Source organism: Mauremys mutica, chromosome 11, assembly GCF_020497125.1.
Source record: "Mauremys mutica isolate MM-2020 ecotype Southern chromosome 11, ASM2049712v1, whole genome shotgun sequence".
In the NCBI taxonomy this organism is placed as follows: domain Eukaryota; kingdom Metazoa; phylum Chordata; order Testudines; family Geoemydidae; genus Mauremys; species Mauremys mutica.
Window position 1 is genome coordinate 34,168,220 of NC_059082.1, and position 24,945 is coordinate 34,193,164.

Genomic DNA, 24,945 nt, shown 5'->3' on the forward strand with positions numbered 1-24,945 from the left:
AAGGGCCATCACAAGGCCTATGCAATGAGCCTTAAGTAGTGTTCTTTGTGCTAGCCCTCTGCACGTGGTGAATTTCACCCAGCAGCCTCTACCTGTTAAAAGAGCTACTTCCACTCATATCATCCTTATGGGTCTGACGTACATGCACATGCAATTCTTCCACTCTCTGCTTTCCCCTGCTTATCATTTATCAACTTCCCTAGATCAGGAGCGTGGCCAGACACTCATTGCAGTTCCCCATTTCCCTGTGGGATAAGGACTCTGCTTCCTCAAAGTGGCACCTTTTAGAATAGATTTAAGGTGCTGGCGTTTGACATACTCCCTTGTTGCTCTATTGAACTCTGATGATTCTGAGGGCTTGTCTACACACACATACTCGCTCTGAAATAACTACATCTGTTTTACCAACTTGAGTTACACTGAAATAAGAGGGGCTACTCCTAGACTTGCACCCAAATAACTAAAGGTCTGAACTCAAACTGATTTAGTTATTATGGAGCTAGTATGTGTGTAGACAAGCCCAGATGCTTTGAGCATCTCCCACCCCTGTTGTAAAAAAAACAGAATTATTTTGGGAGTGGGGGATTTCTTTTGGCTCAGTAATCGACAATAAACAGTTGCAAAATTTTCTTGAAAATGACACTGAAACCAGCAAATTGATGGCAAATCTCTTAAATGTGGGGAGAAACAGACATGTTGTTCTGTACTCAGCTCCAACAAAGGCAGCACAGCATGGACTTTTCTATGGATCTTTAAGTTGTGATGATTGGCTTGTTCTGAGTCAATGTCATACCAGTTACAGCACGTCAGAGTGGCTGACAAACAATACTGAGATGGAACAGACACTCTTGGAAGCCACTAAAATCAGCAGCATGTGACCACTTAATGCTGCTAGTTGCCAGCTTCAGCCTGTGGAGAATTTCACACCATTATGCGGTGAGCTGTTTGCACAGCTACAGGATGTATCTGAAAAAGGTCGCAGTGACACATTTAGGGGATGATTTTCAATAGTACCCAACACTTACATTCATTTGGTCAGTCAAATTGCTTGATCAGCTACTTATTCTAATACCCTCCCCCCTGCTTTGTGCAGTGGGACCATCCTGGACAACACTGTCGCTCCTGTATGGACATAGCTGTGTTGTGTGTCTGTCTATGCTTCCTCAATAGCACTGTAAGAACAGTGCTGTGCTCTGCTGGGATGTCATTGGCAGGCCTCCTACCAAACCTCAGCCTATGCCCACCTCCACAGCAAGCTGCAGTGACACAGGGAGAGAGAGTTACTGCTGCTTAGGTCATTTTGCATTATGTGTTACATTGCCCAGATTGGGAAGTGGGGCGAGGCAGACATGCTGTGCTGAGTAGAATCATAGAATCATAGAATCTCAGGGTTGGAAGGGACCTCAGGAGGTCATCTAGTCCAACCCCCTGCTCAAAGCAGGACCAAACCCAACTAAATCATCCCAGCCAGGGCTTTGTCAAGCCTGACCTTAAAAACCTCTAAGGAAGGAGATTCCACTACCTCCCTAGGTAACCCATTCCAGTTCTTCACCACCCTACTAGTGAAAAAGTTTTTCCTAATATCCAACCTAAACCTCCCCCTCTGCAACTTGAGACCATTACTCCTTGTTCTGTCATCTTCTACCACTGAGAACAGTCTAGATCCATCCTCTTTGGAACCCCCTTTCAGGTAGTTGAAAGCAGCTATCAAATCCCCCCTCATTCTTCTCTTCTGCAGACTAAACAATCCCAGTTCCCTCAGCCTCTCCTCATAAGTCATGTGCTCCAGCCCCCTAATCATTTTTGTTGCCCTCCGCTGGACTCTCTCCAATTTATCCACATCCTTCTTGTAGTGTGGGGCCCAAAACTGGACACAGTACTCCAAATGAGGCCTCACCAGTGCTGAGTAGAGGGGGATGATCACATCCCTCGATCTGCTGGAAATGCCCCTACTTATACAACCCAAAATGCCATTAGCCTTCTTGGCAACAAGGGCACACTGTTGACTCATATTCAGCTTTTCGTCCACCGTAACCCCTAGGTCCTTTTCTGCAGAACTGCTACCCAGCCATTCGGTCCCTAGTCTGTAGCAGTGCATGGGATTCTTCCATCCTAAGTGCAGGACTCTGCACTTGTCCTTGTTGAACCTCATCATATTTCTTTTGGCCCAATCCTCTAATTTGTCTAGGTCCCTCTGTATCCTATCCCTACCCTCCAGCGTATCAACCACTCCTCCCAGTTTAGTGTCATCTGCAAACTTGCTAAGGGTGCAGTCCACACCATCCTCCAGATCGTTAATGAAGATATTGAACAAAACCGGCCCCAGCACCGACCCTTGGGGCACTCCACTTGATACCGGCTGCCATCTAGACATGGAACCATTGATCACTACCCGTTGAGCCCGACCATCTAGCCAGTTTTCTATCCACCTTACCGTCCATTCATCCAGCCCAGACTTCTTTAACTTGCTGGCAAGAATACTGTGGGAGACTGTATCAAAAGCTTTGCTAAAATCCAGAAATAGTACATCCACTGCTTTCCCCTCATCCACAGAGCCGGTTATCTCGTCATAGAAGGCAATTAGGTTAGTCAGGCATGACTTGCCCTTGGTGAATCCATGCTGACTGTTCCTGATCACTTTCCCCTCCTTTAAGTGGTTCAGGATTGATTCCTTGAGGACCTGCTCCATGATTTTTCCAGGGACTGAGGTGAGACTGACTGGCCTGTAGTTCCCTGGATCTTCCTTCTTCCCTTTTTTAAAGATGGGCACTACATTAGCTTTTTTCCAGTCATCCGGGACCTCCCCCGATCGCCATGATTTTTCAAAGATAATGGCCAATGGCTCTGCAATCTCATCGGCCAACTCCTTTAGCACCCTCGGATGCAGTGCATCCGGCCCCATGGACTTGTGCTCGTCCAGCTTTCCTAAATAGCCCCAAACTACTTCTTTCTCCACAGAGAGCTGGTCACCTCCTCCCCATACCGTGCTGCAGAGTGCAGCTGTCTGGGAGCTGACCTTGTCTGTGAAGACAGAGGCAAAAAAAGCATTGAGTACACTAGCTTTCTCCACATCCTCTGTCACTAGGTTCCCTCCCTCATTCAGCAAGGGGCCCACACTTTCCTTGACTTTCTTCCTGTTGCTAACATACCTAAAGAAACCCTTCTTGTTACTCCTAACATCTCCGGCTAGCTGCAACTCCAAGTGTGATTTGGCCTTCCTGATTTCACACCTGCATGCCTGAACAATACTTTTATACTCCTCCCTGGTTATTTGTCCAATCTTCCACTTCTTGTAAGCTGTTCTTTTGTGTTTAAGACGAGCAAGGATTTCACTGTTAAGCCAAGCTGGTCGCCTGCCATATTTACTTCTCTTCCTACACATCGGGATGGTTTGTTCCTGCAGTAGTGAATGCCGAAGTCCTCCCCATTGCTACAAAAACGGAGCTCCTGTGGTGTGGCTGTGGAAGGACATTTCTCCTCTACATGGTCTTCCTCACCTCTCTCCCTACCCTGCTTTGTGCTATACAAAGGGAAGGAAATCCCTGATGTTGACATTTATTTGCATGTCTGTGGTGCTCACCTTGAGATTACTACCAGCTTCACAAACCAAACCACCCACCTACCCAGTCCAAGTATATAATCCAAACAACTTAATCATTCCTGGAGCACTGTAAAATTACCTGGCACCTCACACACACACAGTGTAAGACAAGTTCCTAGCCCTGCAGAATTTACAATCTAAGGCCAGGAAGCCGAAGCATTTCCGTTTCAAATTGTCACATATACAGTGACAATGGCACTGGGAAGCAGAAATTGATGTGAGCAGAAGAATGTGTGTTATAGAACGGCATGCAGTACCACCCAATCTACCTACAAAAGGGGGCTATATCAACTATTTGCACTCATTTTCCATTGGTGTAGGAAGGGCAATGCAGTGTTAGAAATACCTGGCTGGACCCCTCTGTCATTTTGCATCCAGAGATGTTGCCTGGGGAAAAGTATTTCTAGATCAATGGGTAAAGCACCACTAGGAGGGCCAGATTGCAAGTGTGAAAAAATTGGGACACTTTTTTTTGGTGGTGGTGGTGGTGGCACAGTTGCATATATAAGATAAAGCCCCTAATATTGGGAAGGTCCTAAGTGCCACTGGATCAGAAGATGTACAGCTAATTTATTGGTTACTGTTGGAACTAGGAATTTTGATACTGTCCTAGCAATGAATAAACTCCCATGAGAGGGATTTTTGCACTCCTTTATTGTTAGCAGTATTAACCTTACATAGAGGGATTGCTGATGACATGATGATTAACCTTACACATAAAGGCAACTCCCTGAATGCAAACTCACAATTCCAAGTCATGCCACATGAAGGCTTCCTACTCAAGGCTTTGTTAACAGGATTCCCAAGCGCACCACCCGCTTGCCGCTGCTATACATTGGTAAAGCATACAAACACACAAGTAAAAGTTTGTGGTTATCCAAGACAAGAAGCAGGTGAAGAAGTCAAATTGTTTTCAGTCCTTTTAAACAGCACAAACTGGTCTGCATTAAAAAGCAAAATCTGAAGCCAGATGATGCTTAGCCTTGTTTTGCAAACCATTCTTTCCTTTCAGGTCACACACTAGATGAAGAGCACGTTTTACACAATCTGTGCAATTGGTTCTTGGAGGAGGAGGGTTTTTTGTGTGAGGAAGCTGCAGAACTCCAAGGATCCACATTTCCCCTCAGCTATTCTGGATATTATCCTTCTGGATAAGGACAGAAACAACCACTACCTCTTTTGCCCATTACCTTCGTCCTCACCTGTACCCCTAATCAGACACAGGAGTTTCCCTCCCATTCATTGGCCAGAGACACTCTCTCTGCAGCACTTCCAGCTCCTGCTGACTCAAGGAGAGAAAGTACATGTCACACTCAGGTCTACCACATGGTGGGGCAGAGCACCACAAAAGGCTAATTAAATAGAGCTCATTGGCAGTTTTCCATTGAAAATGCAATTTCTGCAAAATCAAATTTTTTCATGGAAAAATCTAAACAAAATATTTTGTTTTGGGTCAGTTCGACATCAAATTGATGTTTGCTGTACTGTCGCAATGAATCATGGGTGCTTTAATGCAGGTGCGTTATGCCCTACATTCTCCTCTATTGGCCAGGCTCTCTGACGGGACTACAGTTCCTAAGAGGCACTGCATTCTCTCCTCTAATTGAATCATCACAGTGCACCATGGGAAACCAGCTTTACTTATTAATAGGATTTCACAGCAATTCTATTGTCCTTGATTCTTCATCAGGTTAAACTTCAGATACATTGCAGCAGTTCACCCAAGGGTTTGACTCCAAAGCCAACATGAATGTGACCCACTGGAGGCGATGCAGAATTGGATCCTAAAATAGTTAAGGCATCTAATTTTCTCCTTGAAGATAAGGACAGACATCTTGAACTTGACTCAATATTCTTTGAGAAGTGTCAATATAGAACAGAGGACAATTTTGAGGTTCTTGTGATTGTCTGAGTTGCTGAGGAGACATGCTGCAGCGTTCTGTACTTGTTGGAGTTTCCTAATTGCTGATGGCTTCATGCCCAGATATATCGCATTGCTGTAATCCAGCCAAGAAGTGACGAAGGCATGAATAACTGAGGCTAGGTTGTCATTCTCCAGGATGGGACAGAGGCTCTTAGCCAACTAGAGATGGTATTAAGTGTTACTCTCAGACGCTGCTATGAAAGAGTTTAGCTTCAGCAAGGAATCCAGGCACACTCAAACTATGGACTGAATTGACCGATTGTGGGTGTGAACCTTCAGCCAAAGTTGACTGCATTGTAGCTGCAAACTCTTCAAAATGCTTTCATATGCCCACCAGCATCACCTCTGTCTTGTTGTGGCTCAGCTTCAACCAGAGGTTCTTCATCAATGAGCTGATCTCATCCAAAGCACAGGGCTATCTTGGTGGTACTGGTGTGGTCATACATGGTGAAAGATAAGGAGCTCTATGCTACCTGCATACTGTCGGCTCTGGAGTGCATATCATCTGATCAGTTCATTTAAGGGATCCATGCAAGCAGGATCTGTTGTAATGACTGGGCCTACCCATTTGCCCTAATTGTGAGTTCTACTGTAAGAAGCAAGTGAACATTTAGTAAATGTCACAATGACTTATAACAATACATTTTGATGGGAAAAAGTACAAAAAGGAGTCAAAAACTTAATTAGTCTATAAAAGTGGGGGCTAGATGGTAACCCTTTCCCCAATCAGCCTAGGTTTTTTCCTCTCAGCCCCAGCCCTCTCCAAGGGCTGGCTGTAACCCTTTCAGGGCCGGAGCGGGTGACCACCCCGCTACACCCCCCCAACATTTCCTGGGACCCTGAATCTTTGTTCTAATCCTGAGAGATGTTCTGACCACTCCAGGCCAGAGAGAGGGAGCCAAATGACCACTGCTCCAGCTAATTCCTGAATACCGCCTGGGACTGACTGTATGACAACAAAGCAAAATAAAAGAACCACTGCAGCAAGTCTCAGAAACCAGGTTAAATGACTTGGGCTTGAGGGGGTCATGCTACAGAGCTAAAATTATTAGTGTGGATGTTTGGGCTTGGGCTACAGCCCAGACTTGGAGATCCACCCCCTCAGTGGTTTCAAAGCCCAGGCTCCAGAACTGCTACACTGCTTTTTTAGCCTTGTAGTACAAACCCTGAGAGCCTGCGTCAGTTGACCTGGGCTTTGAAACTCACTGCTATGGATTCATAGACTTTAAGGTCAGAAAGGAGCATTGTGGTCATCTAGTCTGACCTCCTGCATACTGCAGGCCACAGAACCTCACCTGCCCACTCCTGCAATAGACCCCTAACCTCTGGCTGAGTTACTGACAGCCTCAAATCATGATCCACCTTTTACGCTAGTTTAAACCTGCAAGTGCAGAGGAAGGTGAACCCTTCCCCCACCAGGGTCTCTGCCAAACCAGGCCCAGGGCAAAATTCCTTACTGATCCCAAATATGGCGGTCAGTTAGACCTTGAGTATGTGGGCAGGACCCACCAGCCAGAGACCTGGGAAATAATTCTCTGTAGTAACTCAAAGCCCATCCCATCTCGTGTCCAGTCTCAGGCCGTGGGGGATTTTTGCTACAGGCAGTAGCCAATGGGCTATTTTTGCAATACCCTTTAGTTCCCCATCCCTGGCTCTCCCCTCCAATGGGTTCTTTTCCTTCCTCAATTTATTTCTTCTCTTCCCCATCCTTCTCCGTCTTCCTTCTTCCTATTTCGAATCTAGCTTAGCTGGCCAAGACTGCACATTTTGCAACATTACTGCAAGCCCGTGACCAAAAAGGTAGCTAGAACTAATGCCCTACACAGTCCAATACCGTACAAGTTTGCCAGGTCTCGAAGTGCACAATAAGACCAGGTGCTGTGTCTGTGTTTCTCCAGCAGCAAGCTTGCAAGTGAGAGTTAACATCAGACACAGAAGCTGCATTTTCTGTCTTTGTTGTTCTTTTTTCTCCCCTTTTGTGTGTGTTTGTCTTATTTTGCCTTCTAGGAAACTGGACTGGACTTTAACAGCAGCAACAACAGTTCCAGCCCATCTCAATTACCTTCTTTTTTCCCTCACAAAAGGACAGTTACCACCATCTTAAACACCACTGTCAGACAAGGGTTTTTCCCCTCTAAAGATTCTCTAAAGCTAACGGAAAAAGGATCATGGGGTAGTGTTAAATGAAATCATTCTTTAACACAGTGGTTCTTAACGTTTTCTGCAGCCTGCACCCCTTGGGTTATCAAAATGCATTCTCGCACCCCTTATCAAAAATCAAAATATGTTCTCACACCCCTTATTAAAAATTGTTGAAGTAGGCCAGTTCTTTAAACCTAGATATATTTTTGTTTGTATATTACAGTAATCGTTAAGAAATGTATAATGTTAATAAATACATAGGTTTGATGAAACAAAGTAGTTGTACTTACGTGCCTGTGCTTAATTTGTGTTTTCAACGATTTACCTTCTAAAAAAACTGGCATGTCTCGCACCCACAGAAAGCGCATCTCACACCCCCACGGGGTGCGTGCACCCCAGGTTAAGAATCACTGCTTTAATGCTTTACATTTCAAATGCTTTTTCTTTCTTTTCTGTATCTTTAATAAAAGGTTAAAAAGGATTTGTAATAATGTTTTTGCCACGGTACTAATCACGGTGAGGTCTCTGTGTACGAAACCCTGAATCTTATTTACAACTGTTTAATGTCAGACAATACCAGGATCATGTTAACATTTTTGACTATTTGGGCCCCTTTATTCCATCTAAATTAATACAACAGATCCTTGCTTTACCCCGATCCATTGGGTTCCTTATAACCTTTGAGATCATTTGTTTATTAGACAATTCTGCTTTAAGAAGCCTTTGAAGGAGTCATCTAATTCAAAAAAGCCAGATAAGGCAAGTGAGACAGTGTACAGTGCTACCTGGGGCACTACAACAGGCTCAACCTAATCAAACCAGTCAGCAATGGGCTAAAAACAAACACAGTAGCAAGTGTGCACTGCTGACCGGGCTGGGATTCTATTACTACTGTGTAACTCCTCAATAAGGGATGGGCTAACAGGTTTGGAGAACATTACAAACTGGTCCAAACTTCTGCCTGTCTCCCTAACAGTTCTGACAGGTTTGGAACATGAGCCTTCCTCCATGCTTCAACTCCGACCATACCCACAAATAACTTCCTCCCTCCTTCCCCGCCCCCAACTCTCCAACCAAGGGAGACACAGACACATTTGTCTATAATCAGATTCCCATCACCTGCTCACCCATTCTCAACTGCATGAGTGAAAAGAGCAAAGGCAGAACTGGTGCTAGGGAGGCGAGAACGGTGCTGGGTGATGCTTAGTGCTCCAGAGCCGTCAGAGCTCTAGGCCTCGGGGCACCACCTGTAAACTAAAGTTTTCTTTTGTAAAGTAAGAAAAATATGGGGCTGGTGAAAGAGGCAGGAACCTCAAGAGGATGCAGAGCGTTTGAGGGGTGGATGAGCACTGGATGTTTCTTGGGGTGGGCAGAGCAGGAGAGGAACTGAAGAAACTGGACCCTATTAGAGATACTCGCACTTCCTCTAAATGTACATGTTAGGCCAGCAGTGAGCAAACATTAGATAATCTCTGTGTTCACAAACCAACAGGACTCGCTGGTTCGGCAGCAATGACCTCAGATGACTATCAGGCACATTTGTCTCTAGAGCGTGTGCTGATTTATTAAGGGGAGGCTGTTTACTGGTGACCTCATTCTATTTTCCTGTCTAGGTCTGCTGATGGTTTCTCTAGCCCGATGGCCCAGCAGTTCCATTTTTAAGAACACGCCTGTGCTCAGGAGGCCTCCACAGCCCTTTCCTGTTCCCATTTGCCTCATCCTATAGTGGAGAATAGGAAATCCCTCTACTCACAGCTCGAGGATAAGGACCACATCTGTCCTGTTCTCGTAGACGTCATGCAGCTTGATGATGTTGGCATGCAGGATCTGCTGCAGAATGTTCACCTCCCGCTCGATTTCCTCACGTCTCACCCCCCGGCGACTGGCCCGGCTCTGACGCTTCTTAATGAATTTAGCAGCGTATTCCACTCCAGTGCTTTTCTCTTGGCATTTCTTCACTATCGCAAACTGGCCACTGTAAGGACAAAGTTATAACAGCAATTACAATTAAAGCTTTTACAAATCCCATGGGCAATACCATGAAGCTCCCAGAATTAGCTTGCATAGACAGGGTCTGAACCGGTAAATCCTTTGGTGAATAACCCTTATTCTTACTGCTATAGTAACAATTTTCAGGATTGGGTTAATAAATTGCATGCTGTGCACTCACCATACTTTAATGCAGTGCTTGCAAAACAAAGTAACCTGTCTGAATGGAAGGGAGGATCCTAGATACAAGCCTCAAAGAATTTTTTTAAATCATCAAGGTCTGAGAGCTCATGACATCAAAAACAAGAAAATTTAAAGTGAGTCCAAACTGCCCTTCATTTGCTAAGTGAAGTTCAGGAAGTACACAAAATATAGAATGCCGTCTGATGCTCTGGTAATATCTAGTGCACACATTTGAGTCACACCTGGAGGGTATAATTTTCAGAAGGCTCAAAGAGTACACCAGCCTTTGTAACTGGATAGTTAGACACAAGTGCCCAGTTTGCACTTACAAGTGCAGGTTTGTGTGTGTAAGATGCTGGTCCATGCACATTATCGCACTCGGCTTGAAAATCTGACTGTCAGTGTTACTTGAAACTATGCCAGTTTCTTAATGTCAGTTTAAACAAAGGAGAAAGTTTCCCTGATACTTAGCAGGACAATGGTCTAATTCACTGCATCAAACTTTTAAACGGCAGGCAATTGTTTGCAGTTGCAAGCAGACTTTTCCTGACAGCAGCTCCTAGATGTAGAGGTCATCATTCCAGTCCCAATTTTAATATTTTCTCCCATGCCATAAAAAAGGAAACACTTGGAGATCAGATCACTAATACAGAGTATAATGTCCTACATGTTTCAGTCTCATTTACGTGATGGGAGCCTTGTGAAATGAGACATTTCCTTTAACAGGAAAGTGCAGGGGAATTTCTCGTTTTAACCTGCATGAGGTCATTATCACTGACTCCATTCCTCAGTTAGCTCCCCCAAGACGCATTGTTAGACCACAGAGCTGTCACTTCGGATACACAGCTGATAGCTGTTCCATTTCGTTTCTCTTTATGAGAGGTTCTCATAACTGGACAAAGTGAAAGACCATGTCTGAGGCAGGAATATTGCACAAGATGGAGGGGTTATTCATGTGACTCTCTAACCAGCTCTTTTTGGTTCTAATAACTTATTCTGAACAAAGAAATCAGTGGTGTGTGAGTATGTGTGTGTGTGTATATATATATGCTTAGCCATGCAAAAAACATAATAGGTTTACAAAGCAGGATAGGAATGTACATGAACCACTCATGTTTACTCAAATTTTTTTAATAGAGAAACATGGAAGGAGGATGGTCTTGCGGTTCAGCCAATGGAGGGACTCAGAAGATCCAAGTCCAATTCTTGGCTGTACCACAGACTTCCTGTATAACCCTGGTCAAATCACTTAATCTCAGTATTCCCATCAATAAAATGGGAATTACACTTATTTTCTCCTACTTGTCTTCTCTATTTAGATTTTATGCATTTAGTGCAGGAACTCTCTCAATATGTGTTTTTACAGTGCTTAACACAAAAGGGTGTTTGATTTCATTTGGGTGCTACCAAAATATAATTATTATTCATAATCTATGTAAGTTTCCAGGAATATCACTCTAAAGCCTAGGATGTCTGTTGAATCAGTGTGAAGCAATGGAAACAGCTACAAGCATGGCTGAGAGCTTTCTGTTTAGAATATCACCATGGTCAATTGTCATTGGGACTCTCAGACTGTTACTTTCCAATTTTTAATTTCTCTGCCGTTTTAGGCTTTTTTTTTTTTAACACTTTACAAATTACAACCATACAACACCATGGGCTTTCACCTAGCAACAATAATAAATGGCATTTGGAAAGCTAGCAAGATTCCTCTTAAAATCAGCTTCCTTTAATTACTAACACTGCTTGTATATGATGTAGTAGACTGTCACTTCAACTGGATCTGAAAAGCAGACTAAAAAATGTGCTGTGACAAAAGTATGTTGCTTTTAATCAAGGATAATTTAATAGATTTAAATGGAAACACTTATTACTTATTATTTGGCTTGATGGAAATTTTCACTGTTCATATTAAGCAGAGAAAGCAGCAAGCACATGTGTATGAGCATATATTAATCTTGTGCACAAAATGCTGGTTGGTAGGTAGATCCATGAAAAATATTAACAACAAAATCTGAAACCAAGTGAACCTTGCCCAACTTTAGGTTTCATTACAAACTTCAAATTCAGACTTCAATCAAAAGGGTCCCTGAATTTCCCAAGCCTGTCCAGATTTAAGGCTCCACACAGAATTTGTGCAAAATTGTTCAGTTTGGATACAAATCTCTCACATTTCAAGTTGTTTCACTCAGATTTTTTGAAACCAAAACTCAAAGCTGAACTTGGGGCATGGGGGGGAGGGGGGGGAAAGAAAGAGCAGGATAAAGCCAGATAAAATGCTGGCATAAACCTTTGCCAATCAAAAGGACCAGGATTCACACAGCTCTTCTAGCTAGTACCAGCGCCACTTCTGTTTAAATTACAGTGCTGAATAGGTATCATTTCACCAGATTCAGATATACCTCCATATTAGGCTGCAGGGAATTCAGACACAATTAGAAAGAGGAAGTGGTCAGTCTACTCCACTCATAGTGGGTTTAATTTGTTTACTGGTATCACTCAGTTCAGCAGAGTTAAGTTTACTGGTGAAAATGCTGAACTTTTATACAAATGGGCAACACCCACTTAAACAAAGTTGTTTTTTAAACTATAAAATAGGCCATCTCAGGGGCTTCTCCAAGGTGATTGTGCTTTCAGGAATATTGATTTATCTTTCCATTATCAGCAACACATTGCTGTTACGTGGAGACCTGGTGAGACAATGCTGTCATGTGGAAAGTACAGGACGAAATTCACTTCCCAATATTAGCAGCTACTTTTTGTTACATAATTGCATCCCCACTGGAATTCACAAAATATTGATACTGATTTATGGCTGGGGGAAAAATAGGATGAATGTTTAGAAAACGTGCTGTTGTATATGTGCTGGGATAGTGACAAATGAACCCCATTATAGGGATACAAAATATTAAGCAATCTGAGGCTTGGATCTGTAGTTAACATCAAAGGCTTGGTGTTCCATCCAAGCACAAGAGGTATACAAAAATGGTGACTTATATAGAATGCAGAGTGGGTTTGAACATTTTTGGTAAAACTAAGTTTTGCCAAAATATGCTGTATCATGAAAGCCAAAACATTTTCCGGAGATGTATTGGTTTAAATGAAGTTTTCAATGGGAATGGTGGGTGGGTTTTTCTGGGGAGGTGGGGGAACAGAGGAGAGATACTTTAACATTCTATAGCCTTCTGGTTAGAGAACTAGCCTGGGATGTGTGAGACCTGGATTCAAGTCACTGCTCTGCCTGATTCAGATCCATCTGGGATTAAAAACTCTGCTCTGAATCAGGCAGGGTGGGTCTCACACATCCCAGACAGTGCCCTAAATGCCAAGAGACAGGAAGACTCAGACACACATTTCCAAAAGCTCAAGTTTCAATCTGCAAATGGACATTTCAACATGATTCCACTTTTGCAGAAACATTCGAAAGGTTTTGTTCCAAAGTGGTACAAAACTTGAAAGTTGCTGCGAAACAGAATTGTCGTCCTCCGGTCCAGTCAGCTCTAATAGAGGGTGCAGGGGGAATCTGATCCTGCATTAATGAGAGCACTTCTGTGAAGACAAAAATTACTCATGCTTAATAGCAGGAGTGAGGCCTACAGAGGAGTTCAAAGCTGTGGTCTCATTAATAAGAGGAGAATCAAGCTTAAACCTGTATCTCTTCAGAAACTCCCACTCTCTGCTCGTGCCCTGGTCCCTTTTCATACAGTTTACTTGCAAGAGCAGAGATGCAAGATTTCATACTGCATAGAATAAAAGACAATGCCTAGCACTTCACTTCACTTATACCCATGAGCAGCATCCACTCCCCCTTGTGCTGGCACACTATAATTTTGAGCACCCCATTGAGCATGAATTGGTAGGATCCTAGCCCAAGTGTATTTGTTCAATATCAGGTATATCCTTGTTCAGGGTACTATACCCCAAGCTTGCAGGTAGTTCCATAGTTTCTACTATGAGCTTATGGACTACGCTCTATGCAAGGATCTCTTTATAACAATCACAAACATACTCATTAAATGCAAACACCTAAGATTACAGGCTTTCACTTACATCGGAGAAGCTATGAGCTGCAATGATATTCAACATTATTATATCCTTCGCTGGCTTGTATGCAAGTGCAGTTGGGAATACAAATTATGCAGCACACACTGCAATTACATTCAGTACCTTACAATGAAACACTCTAAGTACCTTATATAATTAACACAGAAACAGCTGTTTGGAGTCAGTCTTAAATCTACAGAAGGCAAGGAAACCAAGAGTTAAAACTTTCCCTTGGCCCTAGCTTGCCCTTGAAGGTCTAGGTACTATGGGGCAAAATCTCACTCACTAATTTCAGATTCTTATAAAAACATATTGATGTGTTTATGAACCTTAGAGCCATTCCAAACATTTCTGGTGTGGGCTAGAAGATTTATTTATTTAGAAGACTTTTAGTGCATTAGACTTGATGTATGATTAGACTAATCTACAACTACCTGCTTAAAGAATTTTGACAACAGACTATTAGTGTTAATAAAGTTCTCCCTTCTTTAATTTACCATTATGCAAAATCCCCACAACAGAACTTAATAGAGAATGAGATTCCTGCTTCAGAATACCATAGGTTACTTTAAAAATTCTATTACAAGATTTGATAGAACCTGATTGTTTTAATTCCTATTAAATTTTCTAGGACTCATCTACCAGAGTATTCTTTTCCAGGCAGGATTTTTTGATCACGTGTTTCTAAAGGAACTTGGAACTAGCCCTGGCTTTGTTTACTTCCTTGTCTTCATGGCTGCGTCATCAATTTTATTAGTACAATTCTGGGAAGAGAAATCACTATGTAACCACTGATTCAGATGTGTACACACCACACACTCTTGTATTTATCCTAAATAGTGTTGGGTAGCTTGGGTTTTTTTGTTCTTTTTTTAAATCTTTCAAGTTTTCAGTTACATAGCACAAAAATTGTTTTCCAATAGGTATTTATAATCCAGGGGGGTGCTGACTATTACAAAAAAATTAAAATGATGGCTTCCTGAGACATGGACTTTATTGAATATAGGGACAGTCCAAGGGCTTGAGACAGTTGAAAAGAGGATGAAAATAATGAAAAGGGGGCATAAAGGAGCCAAGTACACCATTGGTTAGCCAGAGATGTTCAGAAAAAGTTGATGGAATAGCACTGACGTTATGAATAGCTCATATACATACACTGACTTTGGAAACGTTTTCAGGTTTTTTCTCACATTAACATCAAGTGTATCCCCTTTCCCACTCCCTGCTTCTTGCTATATGATGCAAATATATTCACCTTATATATACTTGTTGCCAAGATCCCATGTGTCTTCATTACAGTATCACTGGACAATCAAAGCATTTTTGGACCGTTCTTGACGACTAACGGCACAAAACAGCAGCTAGTGTTTAATGGTTTTCTGCACCACCAGTTCATTATTTTATAAGAGAGGGATATTCTTCATTATATTAAGGCAAAAGCTAAGAGTTGGAGGGAGGGATGGGGAAAGACGAGAAAATAAAAATCTCAGTCAATGGTTATAAAAGCCAACCTGTTGCTCTCCTTACACACTGACAGAACCTGTGTCTCAGTTACCCAAAGTTCATATTTCTTGCAAAACCTCATAAAAATTATCTTTTATGACATCAAAGGGATTTCCTCTCACCATATAGCAGTTGACATTCACTGCCAGGAATGTGCTCTAGCTTCCTTGTTAATTATCATAAAAAATGACAGCATATAGCCAGAAAAAAAAATCTGTATTACAGTATTTCCTTGTGACCCTGACCAAAATAACAGACCCATCTCCCCTGCACCATGTAAGAAACAGTGCTTGCCCCAAAGAGCTTGCAATCTAGACAAGACAAGGTATAGGAGAAAGGAAATATGACTTACATATGTGGAATTGAAGCACAGAGAGATTAAGTCATTTACTTAAATTAACACAGAATCTTTAGTAACTCTGAGAAATGAATCCAGATCTCTCAAGTTCTAGCCAAGAGCTCTAACACAAGCCCACACTTCCTAATGCATCAGTGAAATAAGGATGACTGAAGTCCTACATAGCGATATGAACAGCACACACACAACATAATCCCAGAGACAGACCCTTGCTCCTGTTTTTTTAAACTAGTGAAATTTGTTGAATTCCTCAAATATTTGGACAGCAGTACTACAGTCCTCTCTCCCCACCACAGCCCCGGGGCAGCCCGCACCCAAACCCCCTCATTCCTGACCCCACCCCAGAGCCCTTACTCCCAGCCAGAGCCCTCCCTCCCTCCCACTCACTCTCCGAACCCCTCAGCCCCACCCCCGCCACACATCACCTCCACATGGATGCACATAACAAAATTCATTCCGCACACGGATGTAAAAAATTAGAGGGAACATTGACAGTGCTTAATGTATTTAGATTTCATTTTAGAAGCAAAATTTAGATGAGTACAAAATGCAGTTTATTTTATCATCCCATAGTTTATGGGCAACAAAAAGACCAGAATGATTGACACCACCAGTTTGGTTTGCTCTTTTTTAAAGGTTATTTTTAATTCTGGTCTCGGAGGGGCAATCTTAAACTGAGTGGAGTGAACGAAATGCTCTGTGGCATCCCAAGAAGGCAGACAGCAATGCTAACAATAGTAACATCACCATGAAACAGAATAAAAACAGCCTTTCTAATAAGATGTAAATATACATATGCGATGGCATCCCCCCCTTCTTCTTCTATTCCAGGAATATTGCGTCCTAGTGTGGCCATCCTGATATGTTGCAAACGCATGAATAATATTGAAAAGACACTGTTAAAAAGACACCTCTTTCCCTGGTTGTGGGACGGGCCTGTCAGGCAGCTGACTCATCTTGTGATTTGAGAAGAGCAGATAACTTTTTTAGTTCAAATATCACAAACATACATTTGGAAGTGATTAAGTTACAGTTTTTATACTCTGTTTTTTAAAAAATGCTACAATTTGGAATATCTATAAGATAGTCGGGAATCAACTTACAGGGGCTTCTAGACATTGGTATACCCGTGAAAGATGTGATATGAAGCCAAAAGAAAACACCTACCGGTATATCATATAGTACAGTTTGACTGTAGTCAGAAAATGACGGATTGTGCAGTTAAGGCAATGGGCTGGGACTCAGGAGAAGGAGGATAGTCCAGTGGTTAGGGTGCTAGACAGAGACATGGGTTCAAGCCTCTGCTCCCCCACAAACTTCTTGTGTGACCTTGGGCAAGTCACAGTGTCTGTGTGTCAGCTTCCCATCTGTAAAATGGAACTGCTACTAAATTCGAACTAAAAGATAACATACACCTCTACCCCGATAGAACGCTGTCCTTGGGAGCCAAAAAATCTTACCACGTTATAGGTGAAACAGCGTTATATCAAACTTGCTTTGATCTGCCAGAGTGCGCAGCCCCGCCCCTCCAGAGCACTGCTTTACCGCATTATATTCAAATCCGTGTTATAACGGGGTAGAGGTGTAATTATCATGGATTATAACAAAGGGGCCTGGATTTCAGTTTGGGCCCCGAGGCACTACTGTCATACCAATAATAACTGTAATCATTCTCATTTTTATTTTCTCTCAATACCTTTCTATTCACATATGCCCAGCCTAGCTTAAAAGTCACAAAGCTGAGTTCTCGTATCATCAGCCCAGCACACTCAATCTGGGACACAAGCATTGAGCTGGGCTTCCTTCTGCTTCCACTTCTGGAATCAGAACATGGCTGACAATTCTGTTGTTGCATGAGGCAGACCAGAACTCAGCTCGTTTTTTTATTCAGAAATGTTAACAGTAAGTTAGCTCAGCAGAGGGTCTGTAAAGAAATGCTAATAGTAATTTAGGTGAGCAGAGGGTCTGTAAAGCCAGCAGATATGGCTCAGGACGTACGTAGAGAGCACACAAAATATGTTGAGCAAAGCACAATTTTCCAGTCATTTTTCTGACCCTTCCTGCATCTGAATGGCACCACAGAGTAAACCTACTGGGCCTTCTAGTGACAACAGGTGCAGAAAGTTGAATGTCCCAGTTTCCCTTGACACGCCTGAACAGGCTGTTCTTTCCTTTCCACTTGAGACAAACAGAGTGCGTCAGACTAAGGGACAGAGAAATGATAAGCGGTAGTGTGCAGCTGTAAGTAATTTTGGTGTTTTATCTCTGCCTGATGCAGTGATATTATACATGGTAAAGTTCAATAAACTGTGGAGGAGACAGAAAAATGTGCCTTTTTAGGGAAGCAAAGATGACCTTCCCCCACTTCCTTTTTTGTGTGTGTTTTGTTTATTATGTTTAGCAAGGTTAAACTTAACTTCCTACTGTGGTCCAGTTCCTGCTCAGATGTGCACTTCACTAAAGATAGAAGCTGAGTTAAAGCAATTATGCTTGGTATGCCAGCCAGCTGGCTTTGACACAGTTCAGTCACATTCTGGGCCAAGGGACTTCAAGGGAACTTTGAATGTCAGAAGAATAAAAAAGTTAAACTGAAGATTTAAATGTAACAGAAAGCTTGGGAGGGGATACCACAAATATATATGTCTTTTTACTTTGCAACTTCTTTACACATAAGCCGCCAAATCAATAACATTGAATGGGAACACTTGACCAAAGATCATCTGTAACCAGTTAAATGTCTCTACTCCATATTATGGATCTCTTTGAAAACGCAAGGACAAATCCATTAAAACCAAATCACCTGTGCCAGAATAGTTATTTTTACATAGGCTATACTGTGCTGTTAAACACTTGCTACATTTCACCCCAGCAGTGGCTGCACATCTGCAGTGGGCAAAGGAATTACACAGTGATATAGTATATACAGTTTTTAAAATGTAATTTGGGATCTATGTGGATGGAGAGGCATTATATAAATTTTAATAAGATATTTAATCTTTTAGAGAGAAAATACTTACGACTTTTTACTTTAATAACTTAACCTCTAGGACAAAGAAACTTCAGAAACTCTCTATTAGGCCACTGTTTTACATATTTGTCCCTTTAGGGGAACTTTTTAAAAAATTTCTATGAGAATATTGAATACATTTTTAAAAGACAACCACTAGAAGCACTGAAGAATGGAAAGTATGTATGGACTTCCAGCTGTCAGTTAGATAACAGTATCATAAAATCAATATACATGTTAGATTATTTCCAAGAATCATCTTGATTGTTGGCAGGGAATCCATGTGGCCCTGGAAAGCAGGATGCTCTGATATTTCACTACTGTGCATATTCCCAAGGTTGTGTCAGGCAGAAGAGGCCATTGATGCAATTCACACTCATGCTTTAACCAATGCCTGTGACAGGGCTAATTTTAGGGTTGCCAGACTTTTCAGGATTTGCCAGTTGTTGGCTCTCTTACTATTTAATGGAATAAAAATAATGTTTGGTCTCTTGACAACCCTGATCTATACAATTTTTTTTTAAAAATCCCATCCCATGCTATATATCCTCTGAGTTAGGAGATACTATTTTTAATCTGAAGATAAGCATATCCATCTATGCTTGTTTACTGAGAGCAACCAATTAGTTCATTTTATACTGTACATTATGGGGAAGATTTTCAAAGTCAGTTGCAATCAGGTAACTAGTACCTAATGGTATCTAGTATCACGTAATGTTGAGAAGAATCCCATGATGGCTATGCAGCATTGAAGGGTCACATTGCACAGTACAATCTAGTTATATTTTGTGTGTTAGAATAATCTGGAGATCTATCGATAGCACGGAATCCATTCTAGTAAATATAAAATGGTTCCCTATGCATATTTAACATTTTCCTGTGCATTTTAAAAGAAACAGATAATTTAAGTAAATGTAATGCTAGTGAATGGTGCCAGAATAACCGAGAAGTAGGACTCATCTATGTAACTTGAAAAGACCACCACTAGAGGGGAGAGGGTAGCTCAATCTTTATGGCCCATTCACTCCGTGCCAAATTCAAATAAGGGGCAATTAATATCAATTATGGTGGTAGTTTTGATGCTACAGATTTCAGATATGGCCTTTTTGTTACTACTGACTCAGGCTCCATTTGAACGGGTGACTTGAAGTTGAGAAATTTCTATATCCTATTACCATTTCCTCAGTGTATCAGGCTCCATCTCTTTGTTTCTCCTTTGCTTTTTTAGGAGGTGGGAAGGTTTACATAGTTTTATACCTCAGTAATTACTATAGTTGCCTGGCTTTCAAAGTTAAACCCTTAAGAACCTTTGTTCAAAGCCCTCCTTTTTTTTTTAAACCACAGGAACTCTAACACTGCTGTCTTCTCACAGTTAAGTAACCTTTCTGGTGCTCTTAATGGAATTTGTATTATTACGCTACTGCTGGTCAGAAATTCTCCTCTCTTTCTCTGTATTCCCTGAAAGCTGCCTAGCCAATTCTGCTGGTAATTTTAAGTTGCACGTTTGTCCCAGCAGAGAGGCAGCCACACATTTTGATAATTCCCCACTAGCTGTTCCTTCAGTTTTTATTTTCCTAGGACACATGGCTCAGCCATAAATCATGTATGGTTCACAAGCTACATATGTAAAAGGAATTTCCTGGAAGATCTCTGTGGTCACACTTATGACTTTCTGAAAACAGAATGCCTCAGAATTTTTAACACATTTCACTTTTAGTGATCACAGACGGAAAGCACCTCAGCAAACTATATAGTGAGGTCCAGCAATCCATTTCAGGCTAAGCTACTTAGATGGCAAGCTCTTTGGGGCAGGGACAGTCTTTTTGCATAACACCTAGCACAATGGGGTTCTGGTCCACAACTAGGGCTCCTAGGAACTACGGCATTACAAATAAAATTAATAAATAATAATCATAATAATTGCATCAATGAGAGTTTAATCTGACCACAATACATAGTAACAATATATATCATGGTATTTCCGACAATGGAAAATAAATCTAAGTACTGGAAGAGTCATTGAAGAAAGTGTCACTTTACTCCAATGCAATTTTATGGAACAAAGACCTTATAGTAAATAGTAAAACTGGATCTATCAAACCTGCTGATAACACTACAAATGAATGCATAAGCAGCTTTAAAAAATGAAATGTTACACATTTCCTGATAATTCCTGTGAGCTATGAAGAAATTAGTTTTTCTGGAAGAAATGTGAATGGAGTCATGCAAATGAAGAATGCAGGCTAAATATCATCTATCAGCTACAGAATTTAAAGTAACAGCCAGAAAGCAGATAGCATGCCATGACAGACAGTGTTCTACACAGATAGAACACCTTTCAAACATCATGGCTTTATTAGGAATTTTGTTTGACTACTAAACAGAGAGAGAAGGGGTGGGTGTGTGTGTGAGTGTGTGTGTGTGTGTGTGTGTGTGTGTGTGTGTGAGAGAGAGAGAGAGAGAGAGAGTAATAAAACTCACAAAATACTAATAAAGCTTTGAACTTCTATTGAACCTTCCATCTAAGCATATCATAGTATTTAACAGACAGTGAACTAACCCTCGCAACAGACCTTTGAGATAGGGAAGGAGAAAACACGTATGGAGGCAGTAAATGACTAATCTGTTTTCACTTGAGGGGGTCCTATAGGCATGAGGCAGTCAGAATACTTCCAGCCAAACAAGGTCAGGTGACATTAGGCTGTGTCACTGCACTGCCCTATTACGCTTCTAAAAATGGACTGGCTTTTTATTCTGTTAAAGACATATTATTTTGTTGAGAAAGATCAGAAATGTCAGTTGTCAGTCAGTTCCAAGTACGGCATGGCATTTTCACTGACAAGCCATATTTTTACTTTTATTAATTCATTTTATGATGCTATTTCAAGTCTTCTTGTTTTAGATTAAGATTTAATATAAATGACTGGAAATTCCTGGTGTCATCCGATAAACTTGGTGTCTGATGATACTGACTGCCAATTCTATAACATCTATCTTCCAAAGACCTTTGCAATCTAGGCAAAACTATCACAATCTGTATAAAAAAAAGGGATCACTCTACCCATCACCAAAATGTAGCTACTGCTGTGGCATACAGAGCCTTTAAAAGAGAAGCACTGAAGTAAGCTGAATAGGCAGAATAGAAATTACCCATTTATAGGGATACGATTTTGTCATGGAGGCCATGGAAATCGTGAATGTGAATACAGGCCACACAATCTTGGAAATGGCTGTAAAACCCATTTGATTAGGTGCTCCCTTCATTGCCCTTCCAAAATGCAGTTCATGTCATGCGCTGAAGTCAATACAAATCTGTACAGATAATTGTTTAGCTGTGTACACACACAGTAGTGACAGCAGCCATGTACATATTATGAATGGTGTGTACCACTGGCAGGGGCACCAACTGGGAGGTAGGGCCAGCTAGGAAGGAGAAGGTCCCCAAACCGAGTGGCATGGCAACCTGGCACATGAGGTTGCAGTACCACTCAGATTTGACCCAGTGGTCCCTTGATGGGAAGCTGCTGACACAAATCTGAATGGGGCTGTGCCCCTGTGCCAGGTCACACACCCAAGGGGGAGCAGGAGGGAAGCTGGGCCCCACCCCATTGGAGAGAAGTCATGCTACCATTGAGGTGGAAGTGTGGTTCAGTTGTGCGTATCACTTGTGTTCTTATGAATGCTGATGTTGTGTATGTTGATGCAGCAAAAATTACATCCTTTGGTTAACTTTCTGTGACTTATCACTTTTTTCCATACCTGTGCTGTGAAACGTACTAAAAATTTCCATGCCAAAATCGTAGCCTTACCCATTTGTAATTTGAATCAGGACACTGGGGCGAATACCACCAACTCTTTTGAGCAATGCTGTGGGTTATTCAGTGCCAGGGATTAAGTGATCAGGATATTGGCTTTATAGCACTCAGCTACACAACACCCAACACCACAGTGGGACACTGCCTGAATCGTGACTTGGAAGGAACAGTGCCACCTACTGAATCACCAGCAGCATTTTCTTTAGTAGCCAGGTATTTCTTGGAAGTCTCCCAACCAGGTAATGACCAAGCAGATTTGGCCCTTCTCAACTTCTGAACTTGCAGGAGTAGATCACAGGCTGCAGTAATATGCGCTAGTCCAGCAATTCTGTCCATTTCCTGATAATCTGACAAGTATTTTATATAGTCTCAAGCACAAAAATAAAACATGCATACTACAATATTTTTCCCTAATCACAGTAAGTGATGAGGAAGAATGTCAGCAACTGGAATGACAATTAATAGAGTCCAGAGAACTTCGGAAGGTCAGAGCTGACACTTTTAGAAGTAATGGATGGATTGATAGGGGTAATCTCTCTCTGTTGCTAGGCTGGGCATGCTAGTGTATAGATAATATTTGTGTAATGGTTTAGTATAATCTTTCTGTACCTTCAGTTTAAAGGTCAAAAACTGTTTAACATGTACAGGCTGCATCACTTATATAATGCACCTGAGAGCAGAAAAGATAGAACCAATGCTGTGTTATGAAGAGACATTCAACTATCAACAACCCCTTGGTTCACATGGGCCAGAGCTTGCTCAGGCAGAAGTGAAAGAAGAGGAGAAAATTTTTTAAAAAGCTAGCAAACAATTCAAGTCTTTAGAAATATCCACAAGACCTAGAGTAAGCATGTTTCTTTAAGCAGCCAATTTCTTTGTTTGTCAGGGATTTTTCTATTCTTCAGTGTAACTTTCTAGTCTCATTTAAAATCTCTCTGTTACAAGTAGCTGATGAGAATCCACCCTAGGTAGCAGGACAGCACAATGCCTATGCTGTTTATTCCCTCTGCAGCTCCAGTGCAGAAGGGAGGAAACTTAAGGTGGCAGCGGGGGAATAAATCTCTCATTACCACTGTTCTGAGAACATAGGATGGGATATTCAGACCAATATTGAGTTAGTTTCCTGGGAAAATGGCAGGTTCTGTGGTGGGAAAGAACTGACAAACTCCTTAGCATCCAATTACAGAGCAACACTGAACCCTCATTGAAGGCTGCCTGTCATCCAGTGGCAGAGTATTGACAGGCATAGAAACAACTGCGAAGAGAAAAAGGTAGCCCTGAACAAACAGAGTGGAGAGCTCCATAACGGATCTTTTAGTTAATGAATTGATGAGGACCCCTTTAAAAAGGAACATACACTGTGTATCTTCCAGTGTAGGAAATCCTATGCCTGGGGATTCCTTCATGCAAGAATATGGCAAACAGTTATTCCAAAAAACACCTCCTGCAAAGTCCCTGGGTAGCGTGATAGCTTGCTCCCCATACATCTGAAAGTGGAGGGGATGGCGTTCAGTTGCATCAGGAACACAGCCTACTGATCTCTCCCTAAACATGGACCAGTTACTCCAAGCAACACCTTCAAGCAGCAGGGCTAGTTTAGCTATTTGAATTATTTTAAACTTCTCTCCCCTCTAAAGTGTTCCCTGAGTCATCATTGGCTGTAGGGCTTGGCTGTCATATCAAGCTCTTGCCTTGGCTCAAATGTATTGGTATGGGATAGTGCCAATGATTAGTAGATGTTTCCCAAAGTAGATCAATCCCTGAATATCACAGATGAGTATCTAAGGACACACTAATAATTTCTCCAGTGCTTCTAACACTTGCCCCATTACTAGTATTTCATTATTTCAAACAGCCTGGAAGGAACATGCTATACTATATATTTCCCCAATGGTTTCTGTTCCCAACAGTTGTGAACTGAAGTGAATAACTTTGCAGGGAGAGAGAGAAAAGAGGTTAGAATTAGGCCTGTTTAATTTTCAGTGGTAACATGAATGTTTCACAAGTACATTGGAATTTGGGCTTTACTGTTGATTACTGACTCAACAATGGTCTCTAGGCTATGATCGTACTTTTGTATTCAATGACCCAACATGGACAGAGCTGGTATGTTTAGCATCAATGCATGACCTTGTTATTAAGCACTAAACAAGAGCCAATTCTTCCCACAATTTTCTCTGTTCTTTCCTTGTCGCAGCAAGTCAGATTTTGCAAGGTATTGAAATGAGACACTAAAAACTAGCTGGGAAAATCTGTCAAAATGCTTTAAAAGCCCACAGGCCATACTTAAGTATGTTATAAACAAGAATGAATGAAGGAAAATCCAGAATGAACGAGATGTAGACTCCTGATCACAACCACACATATGGTGGTGAAAGA

At 41.8% G+C, this 24,945-nt stretch overlaps 1 protein-coding gene across 2 annotated transcripts in view; it reads right to left on the reverse strand.

Moving 5' to 3' along the window:
• The window catches only part of DAPK2 (death associated protein kinase 2), a 96,771-nt gene that overhangs the window by 35,714 nt on the left and 36,112 nt on the right, over positions 1–24,945 (reverse strand). For both annotated transcript variants that reach the window (XM_044980891.1, XM_044980890.1), the window contains exon 3: positions 9,421–9,642. In XM_044980891.1, the coding sequence (XP_044836826.1) occupies positions 9,421–9,642 (222 nt within the window). The remainder of the gene's footprint in view (positions 1–9,420; positions 9,643–24,945) is intronic.